Source organism: Artemia franciscana, chromosome 17 (genome assembly GCF_032884065.1).
Source record: "Artemia franciscana chromosome 17, ASM3288406v1, whole genome shotgun sequence".
NCBI classification, from domain to species: Eukaryota; Metazoa; Arthropoda; class Branchiopoda; order Anostraca; family Artemiidae; genus Artemia; species Artemia franciscana.
This window is the reverse complement of record NC_088879.1, coordinates 17227829-17249336: the sequence shown is the minus strand read 5'-3', so window position 1 is coordinate 17249336 and position 21508 is coordinate 17227829. Positions and strand designations below refer to the sequence as shown.

Below are 21508 nucleotides of genomic sequence, written 5' to 3'. Positions count from 1 at the left end.
GTGGACCTACAGGCTGGTCAACATCCACCCAATAGCTCCAAGTAGAAGCGAAAATATCCCTTTTCAGAATCAAAAAAATTTTGTACCACTTGCCCTATCGTGTTCACAACCAGCGATCACCTCCGACCGAGATGATTTGAGTGGTGCTAGATTTTTACTTAATTCTGATGGCTTGTTTAGCCTCATCAAGAAGGAACCTTAATCAAGAGACAATTTAGGAAATCAATTTTCCAGAAATAGTATCTGGTAAATATCAAAAGATAAGTTTAGTTGTCACCAATTAATTCGTCCTCATGTATAACAATATTTTTACTTGATCACAAGATGCCTTTTTACCTCATTTCTTTAATGTTTTATTTTTTCTCCTTAAGAACAGTTGATGATCCAGAATGAAGTGAGAACCATTTTTTATCACAGAAGTTAAGAAATTATTTTTGAAACATGATGTATAGGTTAGCATATACCAAACATTGTTCATTTATTTATCCTAAATTCAATCATTGTCTATACTAGTTTTCTTTTTTCTGAATTCATTCACCGTCCTGAAAGAATTCAGAAATTTTTAAAAGCCTCATTTTCAACGTTCTGTTTTGAAATCACGTTACCAATATGTGCTCAAACCGTTCATAATTTCGGATACCCCTCCAACGTCACGTCATTGTCGTTTATCCAGGGGTAGGTCTCACACTTTTTTCAAAAATGCGAATTCTTTTAGTTCTTTCTTGAGAATCCTACTGAGTTCTTTCAGTAGTTTTCAGTATATGGGTCATATTTAAAGAGGCGTCTTTACTTCATACGATATAAAGGAGAAACCCAGAAGGATTAAATCAAAAAGTTTTCAGCTCCTCTAGATCAAAGTCCCCCTAACGCAATTAATTAACAAAATGAAGGTCTAGTTCTTAGTAACACACTGGGTAGCATCTAGCAGATTTTTTCTTATTTTTATAAACAAGCCACAACTTGCTCCCAGGAAAAGCATATACATTTTAACCTTCGGCTTCCGGTAACATTAAAAAGGATGATATCAGATGGGCCCTTTGAATGTGGGGACGCCAATGTTCTTATTAATTTTAATAACACAAAAGAACTTACATTTGTTCACCTATAGCTGATTATCAAATAAATAGTATCTCGTGTTCAAATCTCGTATTTTTAGTAAAATGCAACTGTAATATTCCATGTTTTTGTGCCAGGAGTCCACTGGCAGGGAATAGGGCCTATTTAATTCTGATTTTTGTTGTGGTTATGTCGTAAATAAACTATCTTGAACGGTTTCCTCTATGGGCAGTTTTTCAAGCAGTATCGAATAACACAACCCTAAACAATTCTTGAAATGATAAGATATCACAAAAAGGAATAACCTATATTCTTGCTTAAACTTAACAAACAATTTTACAGAGCCTATTTCGAGATAAAACTTTTTAACCTTTAGTATGGATTATTTATAATCATGACAAGCGAAAAAGTCAAAAAATAATTTCTATTTCCCCTGAAAAGTTGATATTTTGTCACATACGAAGTGCGCACACAAGAACCACCATATTAAAAAAAATCTATTCAGTTTCATTCTAATTAACTGTACGGAAAAAAGTAATAGGTATTTATTATAAACTCACTTAGCGTACAATCAAACTACATACTAGCCTAGAAAAGAAAGAATAAAAATACTAAATTTTTAGGGCAATAAACGTGAACTACTCCAAAAAAGTACTACTAATCCGAGTGCATTGTTTACATTTTCAATACCACGGTCCTAAATATAAAAAGAAAAAAAACTTATTTAATACACGTGTTAGCGTTGATATTATAATAGAGTTAATCAACATTGCCAAATTATGCATATATAACAGCTTTCTTCTGATGAACTATGGAGATATTTTGTTGAAGATGTTGATTGGAAAGAAAAGTTCTATTCTTAGTGATTTACGTTTATAAATTGTTGCATAATGAATGAGACAGAAATGAAAAGTACAAATATGTCACAGCAAAGATGAAAAAAAAATCTGCGTTAGAGTATTTTGACGTAAAAAATTAGACATAAATTAAACAAGAAGTATAACTTCATATGATAAAAAAAGACGACTAAAATTCGTGCCAAAGACGCCTGGTTTGTCGTAAAAATTGTGCTGGTTGTCACAAAACGTCCATTTATCTAAAAATGTACCTATGTACTCTAAAATAACGAGTTTTCTGGGGTACTTTTAAAACGGTTACAATCGCAGCAAATTTTCACATTAACCTCACAGCTCGAAGAGTGCCAGACTTGATTGTGTGAAAATAACGCCTATGTCGAGCCACGTCATTTTGTTTCACATTATGATTCTTAATCATCTTTTCTTATTTAGGTTTTTGACAAAAAAAGAAGAAAGAATAAAGAAAGAAAGAAATCAAAGAAGAAATCCTGAAAAAATTTCATACTGTTACTTTACTATAAAATTACGAAAGTAAAATGAACTTTGGCTTTGGGCCAGTAATTCTATATGCAATCAATATGTATTGCATTCCTGGCCGAAGGGTCAAAAAATGGAAATCAGCACTGCCGGTAGGGACTGTAAAGTCCAATGCCGTATTCTTTACCTTTTTTAATCAACCTGTATCTACCCCAAAATAAAATCAGTTTTTTTTGTTTTGTTTTTTCTTTAGCTAAAAGCTGTAATTTGTACAAATTTGTCTTTATTTGGATCCTATAGAAAACAAAATCGTTCCCTCGATACTTTTTTTTCAATATCATTTTCACTTTGTGCAAAACTAGAAAAACGTGATAAGCTCTTTGGTTTTGGATAAGACGATATTTTCAATTAATCATAGTCTTTGCACAAACCTATGAACCCTACGTTAAAATATTATAATCAGATATTTTTCGTCTTATAGTAAACAATAAATGACTCCTAACAAGAATAACATTAAGATCAAACAAAAAGAAATCATTTCTGCTCTATAGAGTTTTATGTCCCCTGTACAAGTCATATGCTATTTTTCGGTTGTCATAAGAGCTTCAACGTTTCGATGCAAGAGGGCGATTCTTTCATCATTAGATCGCTCAATTCAGCTTTGCACATCCACCCAAAAAGTATGGGTAACTTATAAGAATGGCAACTGACGTTATTATCGACAAAAAAAAAAAAAACTATCAACACTATCTAGCATTTGGCGACACGAATTTATTTTTCACAGCAATAGTAAGATTAATTATTTTATTCAGTGTACTTTGTAATATTAGGATAGTAGTCAGTGTTTGATCTCAGTTCCTGACAGAAAAACGATTACAACGGTTGAAAAATGTCAATGATCGCCAGACACTAGATGACATTGATAGTTATTTTTGTCGACATTAGTGACAGTCTCCACTCTCGCAATTTACCCAAACCCTTTGCATCTATCGGATTACAAAGCAAAATTAGAGAATTCTCTAAAAAAAAGAAACCTGAGTAGTATTACAATTCTGGTTCAGTAAATGGACAGACTTGTAACTAATAAATCTAGGGCAATATATATCTTGCCCTTTCGGCGCAATTACAGCTGTAGCCTTGTTACAAAATTGCATGTTTCACAGGAAACATAAACGTTAGGCAGAATTTCCTTATACAAATTTTCTAAAAGAACCGAAGATTTCCCCCTACTTATTAATACAAGTCAAATTCATAAATCTAAATTCAGACATCCGAACAGGACTTAAACGAGACATAAAAACATATTTTGTAAGACCTAATACTTTTATTGATAAAACAATAATCTAATAATGTATACTTAGCAATTACCCATTTTTGGTAAAAGGAAAGGGGAGGCATTATTTCTGCTTTGTTTAGATATAATTATCCCAAAATAAGTAAACGGCTACCAAAACAAATAAATTCTATCGTCTAATATTTTTTTATGTCCCTTGTCACCATTATTTTCATTTCATTGTCTTTACCTTTAGTATATATATATAAATAAAAACAATACCTTTCCCCAAATTTGGTAAGAACGTCTGGCTAAATGTAAAAAAAAAAGAAAAAAAAAGATTGTTTCATAGTTTTTAAGTTCAGTGACGTCAATAAAAGAAAACTCAGAGAGGAAAAGACATATTTTTCAATATTTTAGAGGGGTGGGGCAAATTAATCATTTATTAATTTTCCCAATGAAAATACAAAAGACATTTTTGAATGAAAACACACCCCCAAAAAGATATTTTAAAAATCTGGAGACGGGAATCTAAGGAGACGGTACATGTCCTCTCCTGACCCCTCCCCTAATTGGTGCCAGTATTGAACTTTAAAAAGATATGTAATTGCGAAAAACTGAACAACTAAAAGAAAAGATAGGAAGTAATGCCAAAGAGGGATATGATTGAACAAATATGTTTTTGTGCACTATTGAGGAATAAGGTCGAATAGCTACATCTATTTCATTCCATAAAAAAAAACAACGAAAGCGAAAAAGGTTGATAAAAATCATTAGATTATACTGTCGCTTTCACTTTTATTTTTCTTTTCGTGTATATTTTTTGGTTGTCTTTGAAATTTAAAAGAAAGAGTAGATGGGAGCAAACTATGTTTAACCTACTAGACCTTGATCTTTCACACGTACTTGCGTGTTTACTCGTTTAAGTCCTTAATTTTCCACACGCATCGCATAAACAAAGAAGTAAAAAAATGGAATAAAAAAAAAGAAGAAAAAGAGGACACTAGCCATCTTCTTTGGGCGGAGTATACCAGCCGTTTTTCTCATGAATCTGAACCAACGACTTGAAAGACTGTTGAGCACGTGCTAAACTATACTGATTCTAAAATAAAAAATAAAACAAAATCAGTAAACTGTCAGAATTAATAAAGGTCCATTAGAATTGATGACTGGCGAATATAGTGATTGATAAATCCTTTGTAGGTGTTGAAAGGTTTGACACTATTATTATTACATAGGATACATATGATACCTTAGAATAGATTTAGAATCATCTACTAACTTACACTGAGGACAAAATTCCCCAATTAAGACATTTCGCCTTAACTACCTTTCTTCAATCGGTTTAATCATATTGCGCTCAAATTAAAAAAATTCTTTCCCGTTAAAATTTTTATTCCCCCCCCCCTCCCTGAAATTACTTATTTTTTTAATAATATTAATTATTGAATTTAATTCTATTATATTTTTAGATAAATGTAAATTAAAAAGAGGAAAAAAAGAAAACGTAAATGAGTCCTTAAAACTGCTAAGATACAATATAATTAAAACAGACAACATTACAATTTTTAACAAACTTAGAAACATACAAATCGAATTTAAAACAGTATCAGTAGATTTTATATTAAGGATATTATACGACATAATCTTTGCAATAGTTCTACAGTGGTTTACACCTATCAACTATCGGTAGCTCAAATAAAATTAATCTAGATATTTTTACTTTTAATTTCTTAATTACTGACAAATGAAAAAGTCTAAACACGTGCTCAAAAGCATGGATCCAGAAAACATTCTATGTCACAAGAGTTCACGCCGCAATGACCGTTGGTTTATATGACAAAGCATCATTTTGATACAACATAGGGCCATGGAAAAATTTGAGTCTGCAAAATTTTAAAATAGTTTTGAAATTTCTGAAGAACAGCTTGATTTTTATTTTTGACACAATACCTGTCATTTGATTCAAAAAGAAACTTAACGAAAGAATATTAAAAGAAAAGAATATATATTTTTATTCCTTATTCTTAAAGTTTAATACTTTTGCTCCAAAAATACCCACGTCATTGTAATTATGCCTCAAACAAACATTTAAGAAAAAGTCAAGAAAATGTTGTCACAAGAGTTCACGTCGCAAATGACCGTTGGTTTATATGACAAGCATAATTTTATTACAGCATAGACCCATACAAAAATTTCAGTGAAAAAATCTGAAATAATTTTGAAGTTTTTGAAGAAAAACATGATTTTGAATTCAACCCAATACCTGTCATTCGATTCAAAAAGAAACTTGAACAGAAAATCTTATATGACAAGCATTGTTTTATTACAGCATGGGCCCATGGAATAATTTCAGTGAAAAAAAAAATTAAAATAATTTTCAAGTCTTTGAACAAAAACGAGATTTTGAATTTAACCCAGTACCTGTCATTCGATTCAAAAGAAAGTTGAACAGAAACTCATGTCCGAGAATGCTTAAATTTATACAAAGATAAATCCAAAGGCCAAGTACGGTGACTTCATTGATAATTACGCATATTACAATACGTTCGAAGCTTAAATCAGTGATATATATTTTTATTCCTTATTCTTAAAGTTTAATACTTTTGCTCCAAAAATACGCAAATCATTATAATTATACCTAGAATGAACATTTTAGAAAAATCAAGAAAATGTTCTGTCACAAGAGTTCACGTCGCAATGACCGTTGGTTTATATGACAAGCATAGTCCTATTACAGCATAGGCCCATGAAAAAATTTAAAATAATTTTGGAGTTTTTTAAGAAAAACGTGATTTTTAATTTAACCCAATACCTGTCATTCGATTCAAAAGGAAACTTGAACAGAAACTCCGAGAACGCTTAAATACATACAAATATAAATCCAAAGGTTCAGTACGATGGCTTCATCGATAATTATGCATATTATAATATACTCAAAGTTTAAATCACTGATATAAATATCTTTACTGCTTTCAATACCTTTATTTAAAAAAATACGCAATTATTATAATTAATACTCAAATGAACGTTTTCCAGTATATTTTAGAGTATCTGATCAAAACTTTAACATTAATTTCGAATCACTTTCTGTACTTTACATTTTATACACCAGTTCAAAATACGTTTAGACTTAAATAAAAAAGAAAGGAAAAAAGAAAGCAGTAAAAATCAAAAGAAACTAGGTCAAAGTAAGCAAGACCCAAGAGCTCATATGGCGCTTGTGACGAGATTAGAAGAGCCAAGAGCTTCTTCCCACCAAGTTTCGTTACGATCTCTCCACTCTAAGCGCTTTTCAAGATTTCCGGTTTCTCCCTCCAACTCCCCCCAATGTCACCGGATCCGGTTGGGATATAAAATAAGAGCTCTGAGACACGAGAGCCCTTCTGAGACTTGAGGTCCTTCTAAATATCCAATTTCTAAGACCTGACAACCCGTTCGTTAGCTAAAAATATTTCATTTTTTTTAATTTTCCGAATTAACCGTCCTTCCACTCCCCCTAGATGGGCAATTCGGGGAAACGAATATTTCTAATTTAATCTGGTTGGGTACCTGATACGCCTGCAAATTTTCAGCGATCGCTATATTGATCACGTATCTAGCTTCGGATCTTCTTCATGTAAGAATTGGGGTGGTCCGAGATTCGAACCTGAGACCTCTTACACCCTAAGCGAGAATCATACCCCTAGACCACAAACCATACTTAAGAAGAACAATCATTTGTTTTATCGCCAAATAAAATTCTCCTCAACTATCTTGTTCGATCACCCCCCCCCCCCAGATGGTCGAATCGGGGAAGAGACTATTTCTAATTTAATTTAGTCTGGTCCCTGATACACCTGCCAACTTTCATCGTCCTAGATTATCTGGAAGTGCCCAAACTAGGAAATCCCCCCAACTCCCCCAAAGAGAGCAGATCCAGTCCGGTTATGTCAATAACATATCTAGGAGATGTGCTTATTCTTCTCACCAAGTTTCATCTCCATCTCTACACTCTAAGCTATTTTCCAAGATTTCCAGTTTCAGAGTCATGAGTAAATTTAGGGGTATAAATCAGAGTCATGAGTAAATTTAGGGGTATAAACAGCTAAAAAAAAGACAAAGCTCACTTGTCAAAAAGAACATAACCGCAAAATACAATTTAAATTACTAAATAATTTGGAAAAGTCTTGGAGTCGGAAAAGGTAATAAATTGGAGTTAATTATGCTTGGTTCACCGACTTAAGTCGAAATGCGGTTAAAATGGAAAGAAATATACCATAAATGTTTTCCAATTTATGTTAAAACCCTTTAACAGTCATTAAAAAGCCTAATTTATCAAAAAAACTAAAGCAGACTGGAAAGTAGTAACAACTTAGTTCTTCTATTACCAACAAATATGTTATGGCAACCCTTAAGTTCAAGATTTGGAGATGAAATACTAGACAACCTTCCATACCAATACCAAAGTATATTCCACTCTACACTGTACTCCACCCCCCCCCCCAAGAAAAAAACCGAAGGACGAGCAGTCAAAACTACCCATTTCGAATGTAACTCTACATGCTTTCATTAGCGTTTGAGGGTATAAAATTTTGGGTTCGGGATTACAAGTTCTACGAAGTTTTATTGGGATACCACAATACACTATTCTTACTAAAACTCTGTCACCATAAGAGCGACATCAAGGTGTGTGCTACCATCACTCCAAGACTCAAGGTTACTATGTAGAATTTATTATTATTATTTTTTTTTCTTACACCAAATTATTCTTATTCAAGAGCGGTAATGCAACTTTTTGTGCCTGTTTCAGGATCATCACGTTTAGCTACTTTTCTAAAAGCAAGCTATTGCACTCAATAGATTCTTCTATACTTCAATGTGAACTCTCGGAAATACAAAGCTTGGACCAGGAAATTTTATGTTGCCAAACTTAATTCTATATTAGCCCCGAGTTATTTAAGGTAATAATTTGGCATTCTGTGAACTTGCTGGACTGATCTAAAGCAATTTCAAATAACAATCGTCCCCATTATCCGAGTCGCCGATCACTAGTCCACACAGAACATACTAAGCATGAAAAGAGATTCTTGCCATCTATTTCTATATTTGCGAGAACACGCATATGCAGAGGTGGCCTTGAAATTTATTAAAGTGGAAATATATGCTACTTCTGTCATTCAAAGCCTGTCCCGTTGCGAAATGCTGAAACTTTAGAATAAGGGATCGGAGACCCCAAAAACTACATTCTTCGGTCAATTCTTTTCTAATTGGAGGGGTTCTTTTGGGAGGAGACTCTTCCCACAACTCCTTTGTAGAGGTATGTCAATGAGTAAAACTATAGTTTAAAGAGAAAAAAACATATTTTATCGTTGAGGTATCAAATCTCAAGCCGTTTGATATTAATTTTACGTACAATATGAAAGATAGAGGACTTAATTTGGATATAGTTTTTTAAGCGCAGGCTTAGACTTGAAATATCTCTCTTTCTTACCTAATGATTACCATATTCTTTTATAGAATTAATAATTATTTGGAGGATAATTTTTGTCCTCCTGTGACGTTACACCCCCTTATGTACCTAAAACATCATTTAAAATTATCTAATATTTTTATCTCTCATTTAGTACACTGCCCTTAGCTATTATAATTGTAGCGAATACATTTTTGAACCAATAAAAGGATATTACCTTATTTGGGCCAAATTGGATCCGTGCCTTTCCTTTGACGAGAGTCGCGGCAATTTGCATAATAACAGATTCCACATTATAAGCGGCACACCATCCTTGTTTAGTCAAAAGTTCCATACAAATGGCTCCGCCCACCAAAACATATCCACCAGTGATAATAGGGGCAACTATATGAACAAAAGGCGGCTCAAACGGATAGTTATCCTAAAAAAACATTAATAGAAGAAAAGATCTGGGCAAACGCATCGCAGGACGTGTTTTCTTCAGGCCAAACCCTCTATGCCACTCACAGTACAGCTTTCCTTATAACTTCCCCTCCCTAACTTCCTACGAATATTCTTATATATTTCACTTGCTACTAATTGTCAACCCCTCCTCCAAACAAAGTCCTTCCTAACTGTCTGGTGAAAGTTCTATAAATTTTTTTTTAGATAGAATGAAGTAAGAATGAATTATTTGCTGTAAAGAATCAATTTTTTTTTAATATTAAAAATATTGATGACAATGAGAAAAGGGGATAGACTCGTCCAGAATAGCCTCGATTTTATGCTACTCTAGTCTTGGATCAATTTTATACTCCAAACCCGTATAACAACAGTAGCCCGTATCTGTGTCCATTTGTTAATACTTTCCATGTTAAGAGACAGTGTGTGTATAATGAATAAGCCCTAATTTCCCCAGGGAAGTGCAATAAAATCACCCTTTCAAAGTCTCGATGTATCTCTTTTAATCGTTTCGTTAAATCACAGTACAGAATTTGTAGGTTAAATAAACTTCGGGCGAAATTAAGGATTAATTTTTGATATTGATTTGTAGTTGTGCAACAAAACTGACTTAAATTTATTTAGATAGCTTAGTGTAAAAGACCACATTTTAATAATCTGCGCTAGAGATAGTACTTGTCTTACCAAAAAGCTCATTAATCAGTTCTAATGGATCCACATCCATACAGACAGGGTACTCGGCTATAAAAGTTCAAAAGACGTTAAACCACCAAACTTGATACTTATATTCTATTCGACTCAAGATGAGGAGACCACGGGCGTCATTTCGTCAAGGTTCTTTTTTTTTGGGGGGGGGAATGGGTTCAAATTTGGAGCTAATACTCACAAATGAAGTGAAAATTACAGTGAAAACTGAAAAATAAGCCATATAGTACCATAAAGGCAAATATATACTAAACTACCCGTAACTAAACTAACTAAAAACTGACCCGTTTCTCTGGATGCTTGAATTATGCTGTCTTATCTTAGTTTTGACACGATTTTTGAAAAAACTAAGTTTCAGGCCGGAAGGGGGAGGAGGGGCAAGCCGGGGACTGGTGGGAGGCAAACTAGGATCTGAAGGGACAGTTGCCCCCTGCCCCATAGCAAACTACGCCCATGGAGCAGACTAGACAGACTATTACAAGTTACATCCAAGAATACGTTTTTGAATGTTCTTAAACGAATTACTTCCCTTTCAGTTACATAAAAAATTAGTAATAAAATGAAGTTTTTGAGAGTAAAATTTATTTTTACCTGAACCGAGGGCCTAGAAAACTTATTTTGGTGAAACAACTAGTCAGTAGTAGGTAATGAAGCAGAAAAAAAAAACGAGTTTTAGTCTTCCAACTCTCCTTTAAAACTGAAGGCTTGCAAAACAACGTCTTTTGAATTATCACAACCGATACGAGAATTTTTTTTCATTGAACGGATTTTCTGCATTAAATGAATCTCATTTGCATATTCTTTAATTTGAATATATCTTCTCTTTTGCAACTCTTCTCTGAAATAAAAAAAGCGGAAGACTAAAACCTACGTTAAAAACTGACAATCATTTTTGCTAGTCACCAGCTCTGGATGATTAGATTGCCGTCAGCTCCGTTCAGAACTCATTTCTTTAGATCCCAGATAGGTCTGTTCGCCAAGCACACAACTTAGTTAACAGAAAATTTGAACTTTTGATGATGCCCATTAGTCAATTAAAAAAAAAATAATCAAAAAGTGGAGATCATATCATTAGAGGCGAAGGATATAAGTACTTGTGTTAGGATAGTGTCAGTGTTTCCACTTCATATTTTTCTAAATCCCTAATAGGCTGGTGGCAAATCCCTAGAAATCACCATTTTCAATACAAAAATTCCTATAAGTTTCCCCATTTTCTGACTTCTTTCCAAATCACAAGTAAAGCCTTGTTATGCTGACTTTTAATAGCATTTGTTCAAAACGACTTATTTTGGTACCAAAACATCTTCTTTTGAAGTTTATAACAATGCTTTGTATTCACCGACTAGTTTTCGTTTATAGATTCCAGCGCCAGATTTTGGATTCTCGACCATGTGACGATTTCTTTTTTTTTCTTTGCCATTATATTTTCCATCTCTATTACTATTTCTGCAACACCTCCGTTTTTATTTGAATTGGTATGATGGATTGGCAAGAATGATATCCAAGCGGTGGTTTTTTCAAACATCATTTTATTTTTTCTTGTTTTCATATGGAGTTATGTCTACGATAATGAAAATGTTGGAAAAGAAAAACAACCTTTCGATGACAACATTGGAAAAAGAAAGAAAAAGCACAAATATTACTGCCAATTTTAGACTTAAGTATACCCTGGTTCCAGAATAGTTTTTAGTCAGAATAGTGGTTACCGGTAGGTAACCACATCCATGTTTCCAACATTAATGAGACTGCTTCCTACACTCCTGCTCAATTTTTTTTCCACCCCATGTTACTATCCCATACTTTCGAGCAAATAGGAGAGAGGCAGGCTGTAATGACTGAGCTGATACTGGGTAACTCATCTCTGCATATTTGTAAATGTCATCATTGAAACAAAATCGTGTGTGGATCTGCTGCACAGCTTCTACATAAAAAGATTGTGCAGCTCTGAGGATCATTTCAACTGCATCATGAGGCACACCAGGATCTGATTTTAGTGTCAAGAGATCTGCCCATTTGGGTCCAAATAAACAATGTCCAGGGGAAAGTAAATATTTGAGTCATTCAATTAAGTTGGAATTCATTCGTTGACTTCACAAATTCCTTCTTCTAACCTTTTTTTTATAGAGCAGTACCTCAGCACCTTTGAATGCAAGGGTCCTATTTTCTTCAAATAATTAGTAGTTTGAAAAAAAATTCGGACCTCTCTTCTTCTGACTGATAAGCCAGTATAGTTGTTGTTGTCGTCGTCTCCTAGAAGGCTCTATCCAGCATGGACAAGCATTCAAACAAAATGCGCTTGCGAATCGACTGTGCAAAAGATCCTTAACTCCCTTTTTAAAAAATGGGACAAAAAACTAGTTCCGTCCCATTTCGCTTTTTCGGGTCGGAAGATTTTCTAGGGCCGAAACCCTAGAAATTCATTAAAAAATCCAGAAGACTTGTAAAAATCCCTAAATGAAAAAGTTTGTCCCAAGACCTCAATAATTTCCATGTTAGGGGGTGGGGAAATCCCTAGAATGCAAACATTGGGTAGTGCATCGCTTTTCGACTACATTACACACGAAACGCAATTCTTTTTTTTTTATACACAAGAGGCATTCTGTTTTCAAAAGTGAAAATCGTCCAACATTCACTTAAATTGAAAAAAACCCGCCTTTTTTAGGCTCATTGCTGAGAGTTAATAATGACTAGTGATCAGGATTTCAGCTGCTGAGTCGTATTAGTTCTTGTCTGGGGTTCGTACAAAAGTGGATGAAGCTTAATAAGTTAAATTTGAATAAATCTTTCTTTTTATTGTATGGTAGGAGCTCAAATTATTACCCTTGGATAGATAGACTTAATTTTGCTGATATGAGTATTTTACGAATAAATTGTACCAAATACCTAGGAGTTTTAATTGATGAATGTCTTAGTTTTAGAAAACATATAGATTATATTAGTCTTAAACTCGCTAGGAATGTTGGCATTGTAAGAAAGTTGAAGTACATTTTCCCAAGAGATATTTTAAGAACACTGTATTATCCCTAAATTCATCCTTATCTGCTATATTGTTGTACTGTTTGGTGTTCTCCTCTCCATCATATTCGAGTTTTGCAGAATAAAACGCTTCGAGAGTTATGCGGTGTTGGTTCTAAAGACTCAGTACAAATGAGGGATATAGATTGCAAAATCTAGCTTTTAGCAGGATTTATTACTTTTTATCGAAGCCTGTTTATACGTAACTATTTTCAAAATTGTTTACCAATATGTTTTAAACGTATGTTTTAATTAGATGATATTCATATACATTTTATGAGACGGTCCAATATAGTTCGGCGTCCACTTGCTATTACCCGTAGATCTCAATTATCTATTCGGCATCTAGGCCACCATGCATGGAATTATCTACCAATGGCTTTAAGAAACATTGAAAATTTTCGTGAATTCCGACGGGAATTAAAGCTATTTTGCCTTAATATTTATAATTTTGATAGTTGAGTGGACCTCAAGTGCAGCCAAGATGTTGGTTTGGTTTTAGGCGATACTGGTCAAGTGGTCTTAGTTTCTTTTTGTTTTGTCTTTTTTGAAGTGTAATCTTGTATCGATCGAAATGCAGTGTAATTGAATATTTTTTTCTTTTTCTCTTCTTTTCTTTTTCATTTTCCTCTCCTTCTTCGTATTGTTTTTATTAGTATGTGTACTGGGGTTGTAAGCGCAAACAAACAAGCTTTGTTCCGGGCCATTTGCTTGTTTTGTTTGTTTATCTATATTAATAAACCCATCTTTCTCTCTCTTTCTCTTAAACATAGTGTTCCTGGCGAGTTGAAGGAATTAAGGGGTGTATTTTCTTAAATTGGCTAACTTAAGGAGGGATAGGATTTTTTTTTCAAGAATTTTATCTTTCATTTAGAACTTTTTTTTCTCTCAGTAACAAAACAATAATACTAATCACTGTTTTGAAAAAAAAAGAAAAGATTCGTGACAATCAGTTTAGTCTTATTCAGTGGTGTCAATTCATAAAAATGTTAGTGGGGGGGGTGAAGGCAAAATGGAATCTGACGTATGTTAGTTTCTAGTTAGTATCTAGTCTATATTAGCACCCTAAGTTAATCGACAAATTGCAAGGGAGAAAAGAGTTTTAACGTTATTTAATTATTTCGTGCAAAAATGACATACCCCCTCATGTTCCCTATCTGTGTCACACCAATGTTCACCTTGACTGATACACCTTCTTTTTAGTAAGGATAAACGTATCTTGTGAAAACAAGAACGTCAAAATTTTACCCGCCCAAAGCACAATGTCAGTGTAGTCGTTAAGACATATTCTGAGGATATAACGCCTTTATTCACTTCAGTAGTTTCAAACTAATATGAGTATGTCAATATATTAGAAAAATGAATTAAATAATGCACGTACTATTTCAAGTTCAGCACATTAAGATACAAGGGAAAGGTCAAGTACTAGAATCAACAGTTAAGACACTGAATAAGTTACTAACAGACAATGAACAAAATGACAAGAAATCCAGAAGCTAATATTTACATATCCTAAAAGTAATACTCAACCAAGGGCGAACAAATATTTATTTTCAGGGGAGGAGGGGGCACAAAAAACTTTAATAGATACATAAAGAATTGTATATATGCATTTTTATTACGTTTTTACGAGTCGGACATTCTTTTCCGGGGGGGGGGTTGTAACTGGAGCCCTCCCCCCTGGTATGGACCCTATCAAACCTATCGAAACCCTATCAAATTTAAAGATGGTAGTGTCACAAACCTTGAAAACAAAGCGAAACTGAATATAGTCCTTCCCCTCTCTTTCTTTTAGAAGTGCAAGATCAGCCATAAGAGGGGATTCGGAATCTACTGAAAACATCTTCACATCCCATTCATAAAGGTTGTCATTAACCAATTCTACTGTATATATTCCTAAAAAACACAAATTTAAATACATTTTAGTGTTTGAATTTTACGAAGTCATAATAATGCTCGGAATTTGAAAATAAATTATTTCAACCCTGGATACAGATGGATCTCCTGCCTGATATTGGCCGGGAATCACACATTCATTTTCAAAAATTTTGTTCTGCTTTTTCCTTGCAGACAAGAAAAATAGAAAATAGAAGAAAAAACAGCATAAAACTAGATCTTTTAAACTGCATTAATCGTAACTCTTCAAAACCTCCCAGATGACCAGTTGTCTTAAAAGTACAGAACAGTTCGATAAAAAAAGCTGAAATATCCAATTTCAAATGAAGATTCAATATCTTCAATAGATTGACTACCTCAAGTTATTGATTTAACTACAAAAAGCCAGAAAATTATAATACTTAGGAAACTTAACAAACTTAAAGAATTAAATAAATGCAGTCAAATTAAATAATTGAAAAATTAAATAAAATGCAGTCAAAAAGACACTGACAAAACTTGGAAAAAAAAGAACAATGAAAAAGTCATAGCTAGGCACAAACCACAAAATCTGCCATGTTTGGGATATGATTAAAATTGAATATCTATCATGGTTATGGCTAGGTAGTTTTTTGAGAAGTTGGTAAGAAATTAAAGATTCACTTTACGTTTTGGACATTAACCCTTATTTTTAAGAAAAGTTTATATTTTATTTTTTAATATGTTAAGGTACATTATAAATTTTGCTTTTTAAGACACTAAAACCTCCTAAAATCAAAAAAGTGAACTAGACCAATTCGGCACATGAGAGGTTTATATAAAATATTTAGCCACACAAAGTTAACTGTGTTTATGTAAACAGAGTACTTGTTTGTATTACTGTCTAACAGGCGTAACGCCCCTTTCCCAGACTATCATCCATGTTATATAGAACATTATCAATTGCAGTTAGGCGACACATGGACAGAAGAAAAGAGGACTTATGTTTGGTTGCCTTATGAAACCATTGGATAATTCTAGCCATGATTCCCTCTTTTGATACTCTTTTTGATATTATACTCTTTTTGTATAGTTTTTAGTAGGATTTTTTAAATTTTTTTTTAATTTCTCGTAGCTTCCAAGCAATTCCACAGAAGTAAAAACACATAAATCTCAAAACATATCACAGTACATGCCTTTAAAAGCATGTTGCACCCTATCCAAATTTACATGGTTTGCATACAAATTTCTACTGGATTGTGTGAGACCCAAGCATAATATGTGTTTTTTATTTGTGTAATGAAATGTGTAATTACTTAAATTACTTGTTTCATTAAAAGTGCGTTTAATTACATGTCAATATCAGAAAATGTTAACAAGGCTTATAATTAACGAAGAAAAAAAGAGTCGATGTTACAAATTGAGAACTACTGTAATTAATTACTATTAGTCGTACACACAATTTGCAACAAAGAAAATATTATTTTCATTGTTTCGAAAACGAGTTAAGGAAAAGCTCAATACTTCTAAATGTGGCTTGTGACATCCCAAACTAAATAATTTTGAACACAGTATTTAGACGGGGATCTAATTAAGAAGGGGTATTTCCTCGAAAAGTAAAATAATTTTCCACAAGTTCAAACACTTCACATATAATTTGTTTTTCAGTTTAAGACAGTTTAATTTCACCGCTCGTCTAAGGAAAATCATAGGTATATGCCTAGGACAGTAATATCCTGTTTTTCTTTTCTAAGTTCGCAATTTTTTTAGATCATTAAGCCCTCATTAAGTATTTTTCAAAGACAGGAAAGCCTAAATGTACACTACTGAAAACTAAAAATAGGTAAAACAAATAAGGAGATTACTTTTTTTGAACGTGTCGGATTTGTAAATATCTCTAAGCTCTTTCATCAGGCGGTCGGTTGCTTGCACAGACCCTGTCACGGCCCCTCTGAGGTAGTCTTCTCGCTGATTCTGCTTTAATCGCTCCAAAGTGGATAAATGCTCTACTCCAATATCCCCATCCTTGAAAAAAGAACAAAGAACATTTTGTTATTGTATATATATATATATATATATACATATATATATATATATATATATACATATATATATATATATATATATATATATATATATATATATATATATATATATACATATATATATATATATATATATATATATATATATATATATATATATATATATATATATATATATATATATATATATATATATATATAAAACCTGCATTCGCTTTGAAAATTGGCAAATTTAGGATTTCTGACACCAAAGATTTCACTCATTTTTATAATCTAGTTCTATTTGATCACCAAACCCTTTGGTTTCAGAGGAAACAGAATTGAACCTTATAACAAAGAAGCCTCTATGTTAAAACCAGGCTATTTTCATACAAACCATCTGTGTGTGTACATATGGTTTGTCTGTATATACTTTTTAAACCTGCATTCGCTTTAAAAATTGGCAAATTTAGGATTTCTTACACCAAAGGTTTCACTCATTTTCATAATCTAGTTCTATTTGATCACCAAACCCTTTGGTTTCAGAGGAAACAGAATTGAGCCTTATAACAAAGAAGCCTCTATGGTAAAACCAGGCTATTTTCTTACAAAACCATCTGTGTGCGTACACACGGTTTGTCTATATATACTTTTTTTTATTCCTAAATTCGTTGCGCCAAATATAGTTAAATATCTGATTTGCCGAAAGTCTTTTATTGAGATTTTAGATGACTGTTGAACCTTTTTCTGAAAGATTCAACAGTGAAATTTTCAGGGATAACTCTCCCAGGTAGATCATTCCAGATCAAAATACTTTTCTTGTCTTTGCTCAAATTTTATATATATATATATATATATATATATATATATATATATATATATATATATATATATATATATATATATATATATATATATATATATATATATATATATATATATATATATATATATATATATATATGTATATATATATTGTCAAAACGCCATTGTTTGCTTTTCTACAAAATTAGTATCACCATGGTAATTATTACCACTGTTCATTGTTTAAATAGGTTTAGAATTGTCTACATAATCTAATGCAAACGTTGAGGCCTTTTCCACAGAAAAACCCATTTCTTGAAATAAAACTCAGAATGATCAATAGCAGAGAGAAGGTGATGAAATCGGATTGTCGATGTAAACTAAGGAACAGCAAATTTATAAATCCGTAATCCAAGGCTCACCAAGACGGTAAAATCCCCAATCTACTCAGCAAGATTTTCAAATTCATAATCAAGACTGTCAGTGGAATGACGTTTCATGATCTAGATTGTGACATTACAAGCTTGTTTGAGAGCAGAAAAGCCTCTAAGGTATCCAAAAGTTCAACCTGTTTCATCATATATTGAGCAAACAAATATGCAATTGATTCCTAACTTGGTATTTTCATGACAATATCTTTTAAAAATAAATTCCTCAAAATGACAAAGCGGCCAAGGTTTTTTCTTTTTAAATCTAATTGGACATTTTGGTCATTTAAAACTGAATAATCTTTTGTAAGCACGGGTTTGATTATCTCTATACTACTTGTGCCATATACATACCTTAAATTACCTTAAATCGCAGCTTAGAGCGATATAAGGATTTTCCATCCTTGTGATACTCCAGTGATGAAAAAAAATTCGTTTGGTGTAGGTTGTGGTTGTTAATCTAGAGTCTTGTGAAGGACTGCAGCTTCCCAATTGTAAAGGAACTCCTGGCAGAGCCATTCCTTATCAAGTTGGGACTTGAACGTGACGGTTGAAATTGCAGAAACTGTTTCCTCAGACAGTGGATTCCATAAACTGATGAATCTTCGGCTGAAGAAATGACTTCTATGTCTACTCGTGGAATGCTGTATGGGGAGCTTCATTGAATGTCCTCTAGTACCAGAGTGCAAGGGCTGTGAAAAGAGACCGGGAAGGGTGTGTTTTTGGAAAGGATTTTTTTTAATATCACCCTTTTTTCTTCGGTATGTCAGTGTCGGCAGCTTCAAACGACGGAGTCTTTCTTCATACGGAAATTTATTCATGCTGCTAACCATCCTAAGGATACTTACTTACTAACCTTTTTATGTAGCTAGATTCAAGACAGAAAGAATGCTGCCAAATTCTCCACCAAATGATCTATACAGTACATAAAAATAAAACCAACAATTACAATTCACTGTTACTTTCTCCCATTTTTCTTTTTTTATGGAGCTAACCAATTGGGCAAGTGTGTGAGCAATTTGAAAATGAAAAAAAAATAGCGAAAAGATCTCCTTGATGATTACTCACACTTTTCTTTGTTATGGCAGTTGGTTCCTCAAAATCTATGTGTATTTCAACATCTTCTTCATCTAAATCTTCATCTCTATCACTTTCATCGTCTGCATTATCTTCATCACTTGAATTATCACCACTACATGAACCATGCCCTATATGATAGATACGTTAACTTGAGAGTATTGCAATAATATTCAAGCTTTTCATGCTCGCAAAAATAAAATTCCAAACGTCATTATTTTCAGTGTCAAATAAAAAAGTATAGAATTCGATTTTTTTTTAAAGTTGGTACAACTATAGTTTAGTTGGCTACGCTCATTTCTACTCTTGTACTCAGCACACAAAAAGAAGTTTCTTTAGAGTATAGGTAGACAATTTTTTTTTTATTTCATCACAGGATATTTTATTATATAAGCTTAAAAAAGGTCTCGAATACAAATCGACAATACCTTAGAAAAAACCATAAGAATATTTCTTTTCAACTTCAAATGACGATTAATGACAATTTGTGGCTTTTCAATGCTCGAAAAACATTTTTGGAAGATAATCACGAATTTGTAATATTAATTATTCCCTTAGGGATGAACTATAACAATGATAAATTTTCACACATTTTAGAGCGTTTTCCTCAAAAGGATTCTAAAACCCAGATTAATCAGAGAAGCAGTAGGGACAGTCGGTCCCATTAACGCGTAGCATTAAACCAAAAGTTGGCAAAATTTATGAAAGCAGAACATTCTCAATTACAAAGTTTTAATGGTCCACGGAGAAATTTTCCATAATCAAGGAAAAAGCTCTGCATTTAGTGACCAAAAGCCGCAGTAGCTGAGAAAACTTAGTTGGAGAAATATGAAGTGCACAGATAAAGATAGAATAATTTAAAGACAGAAAATACAAAACCCAAAAACCAAGATTAATTTTACAGTCCATTAAAATGAATTTAGAATCGCAACCATTATAGCAATAGAAAACAGAATCAAACATTTTTTTCCCGCGTTTTTTAGATAGTGTATTGTTTGATATACAGTCATTCAAGAGTAATTAAAACAACTATTAGACTATTACTCAAGAAAACATCTAAATAGCTTTCCTAGCGTTTTAAAGCACCCACCCTTCAGAGTTCCACTTGGCTTCTGTAATTGCTGTGGATTCTAGTATCCTAGTCTTAGGTCTAAGAACCATTTTTCTATTCTTCCAATTTTTTTTTTTACTGTGAAAAGCATCCACCCAAAGCGTTAGCTATTCTACCTTTTATGCTCTTTACTGCATCCAAAATTCTTACTAATATTAATACCTAACACAGTGAACCTATTCACCAACTCAATCTCCGTGCTATTTAATATCACTTCTTCATCCATGTTTAGCCCTAATTTAAGGGACCTCAATATCCACAAACTTGAACTCTCAATATCCCGAAAGATTCATTTTTTTTTGCCAAATTTTATCTCCAGGACTGAATAGTCTATGCAATCAATGTTTAAGAGAGTTCAGTCTTATCGTACGATTCTACATCCCTCTATAGCCTTTACTTTGTGCTTCAGGAAAAAAAAACTTACAAAATAACCCATATAAATCGAGATAAAGACACAATCCTGCTCAACTCCGGATTTTTTATTTATTGACGGTTTCATTTTAATGTAAAGGGTATCCATGAAATTGCTTCACATTTTAAAAAGATTATTGCAAACGTATTTGATGAGATGCCGTCACCATTTTTTTTAACAACTGGCAATTAGCTGCACTTTGTCATCCATAAATACCTGTGGTGGCACCCCAATAAATGGTAACTTTTACAGGCCCTTCAGCTGTATGACAAAGACAAGAGTTTACAATCAATATGCTGGAGCACATTCTAGAGGATCAAGCATTTCATAACAATGTTTCTTTTAGCAAGAAGACAAATTTTTATGTTCAGGCAAATTAAAATAACTCAACATGAAGATGTATGGATAAGAATACCCCCTGTGACTAGGAAGCTTCACCTACCTAGTCCAAAAGTGAATGTTTGGTGAGGCCACATGTACAATCAAATAATCGGTTCATTTTCCTTCAACAAGGCAATAACT

General features: G+C 32.9%; 1 protein-coding gene across 1 annotated transcript in view; it reads right to left on the bottom strand.

Annotated features, from left to right (window-relative positions):
* Window positions 1–1585: 1585 nt before the first annotated feature.
* The window catches only part of LOC136037940 (ubiquitin-conjugating enzyme E2 Q2-like), a 32696-nt gene continuing 12773 nt past the window's right edge, over window positions 1586–21508 (bottom strand). Inside the window, exons 4-8 of the mRNA XM_065720809.1 lie at window positions 19455–19594; window positions 16996–17155; window positions 15021–15172; window positions 9333–9536; window positions 1586–4765 (exon numbers count right to left, since the gene is read on the bottom strand). Coding sequence (XP_065576881.1) covers window positions 4667–4765; window positions 9333–9536; window positions 15021–15172; window positions 16996–17155; window positions 19455–19594 — 755 coding nt within the window. The 3' untranslated portion in view covers window positions 1586–4666. The remainder of the gene's footprint in view (window positions 4766–9332; window positions 9537–15020; window positions 15173–16995; window positions 17156–19454; window positions 19595–21508) is intronic.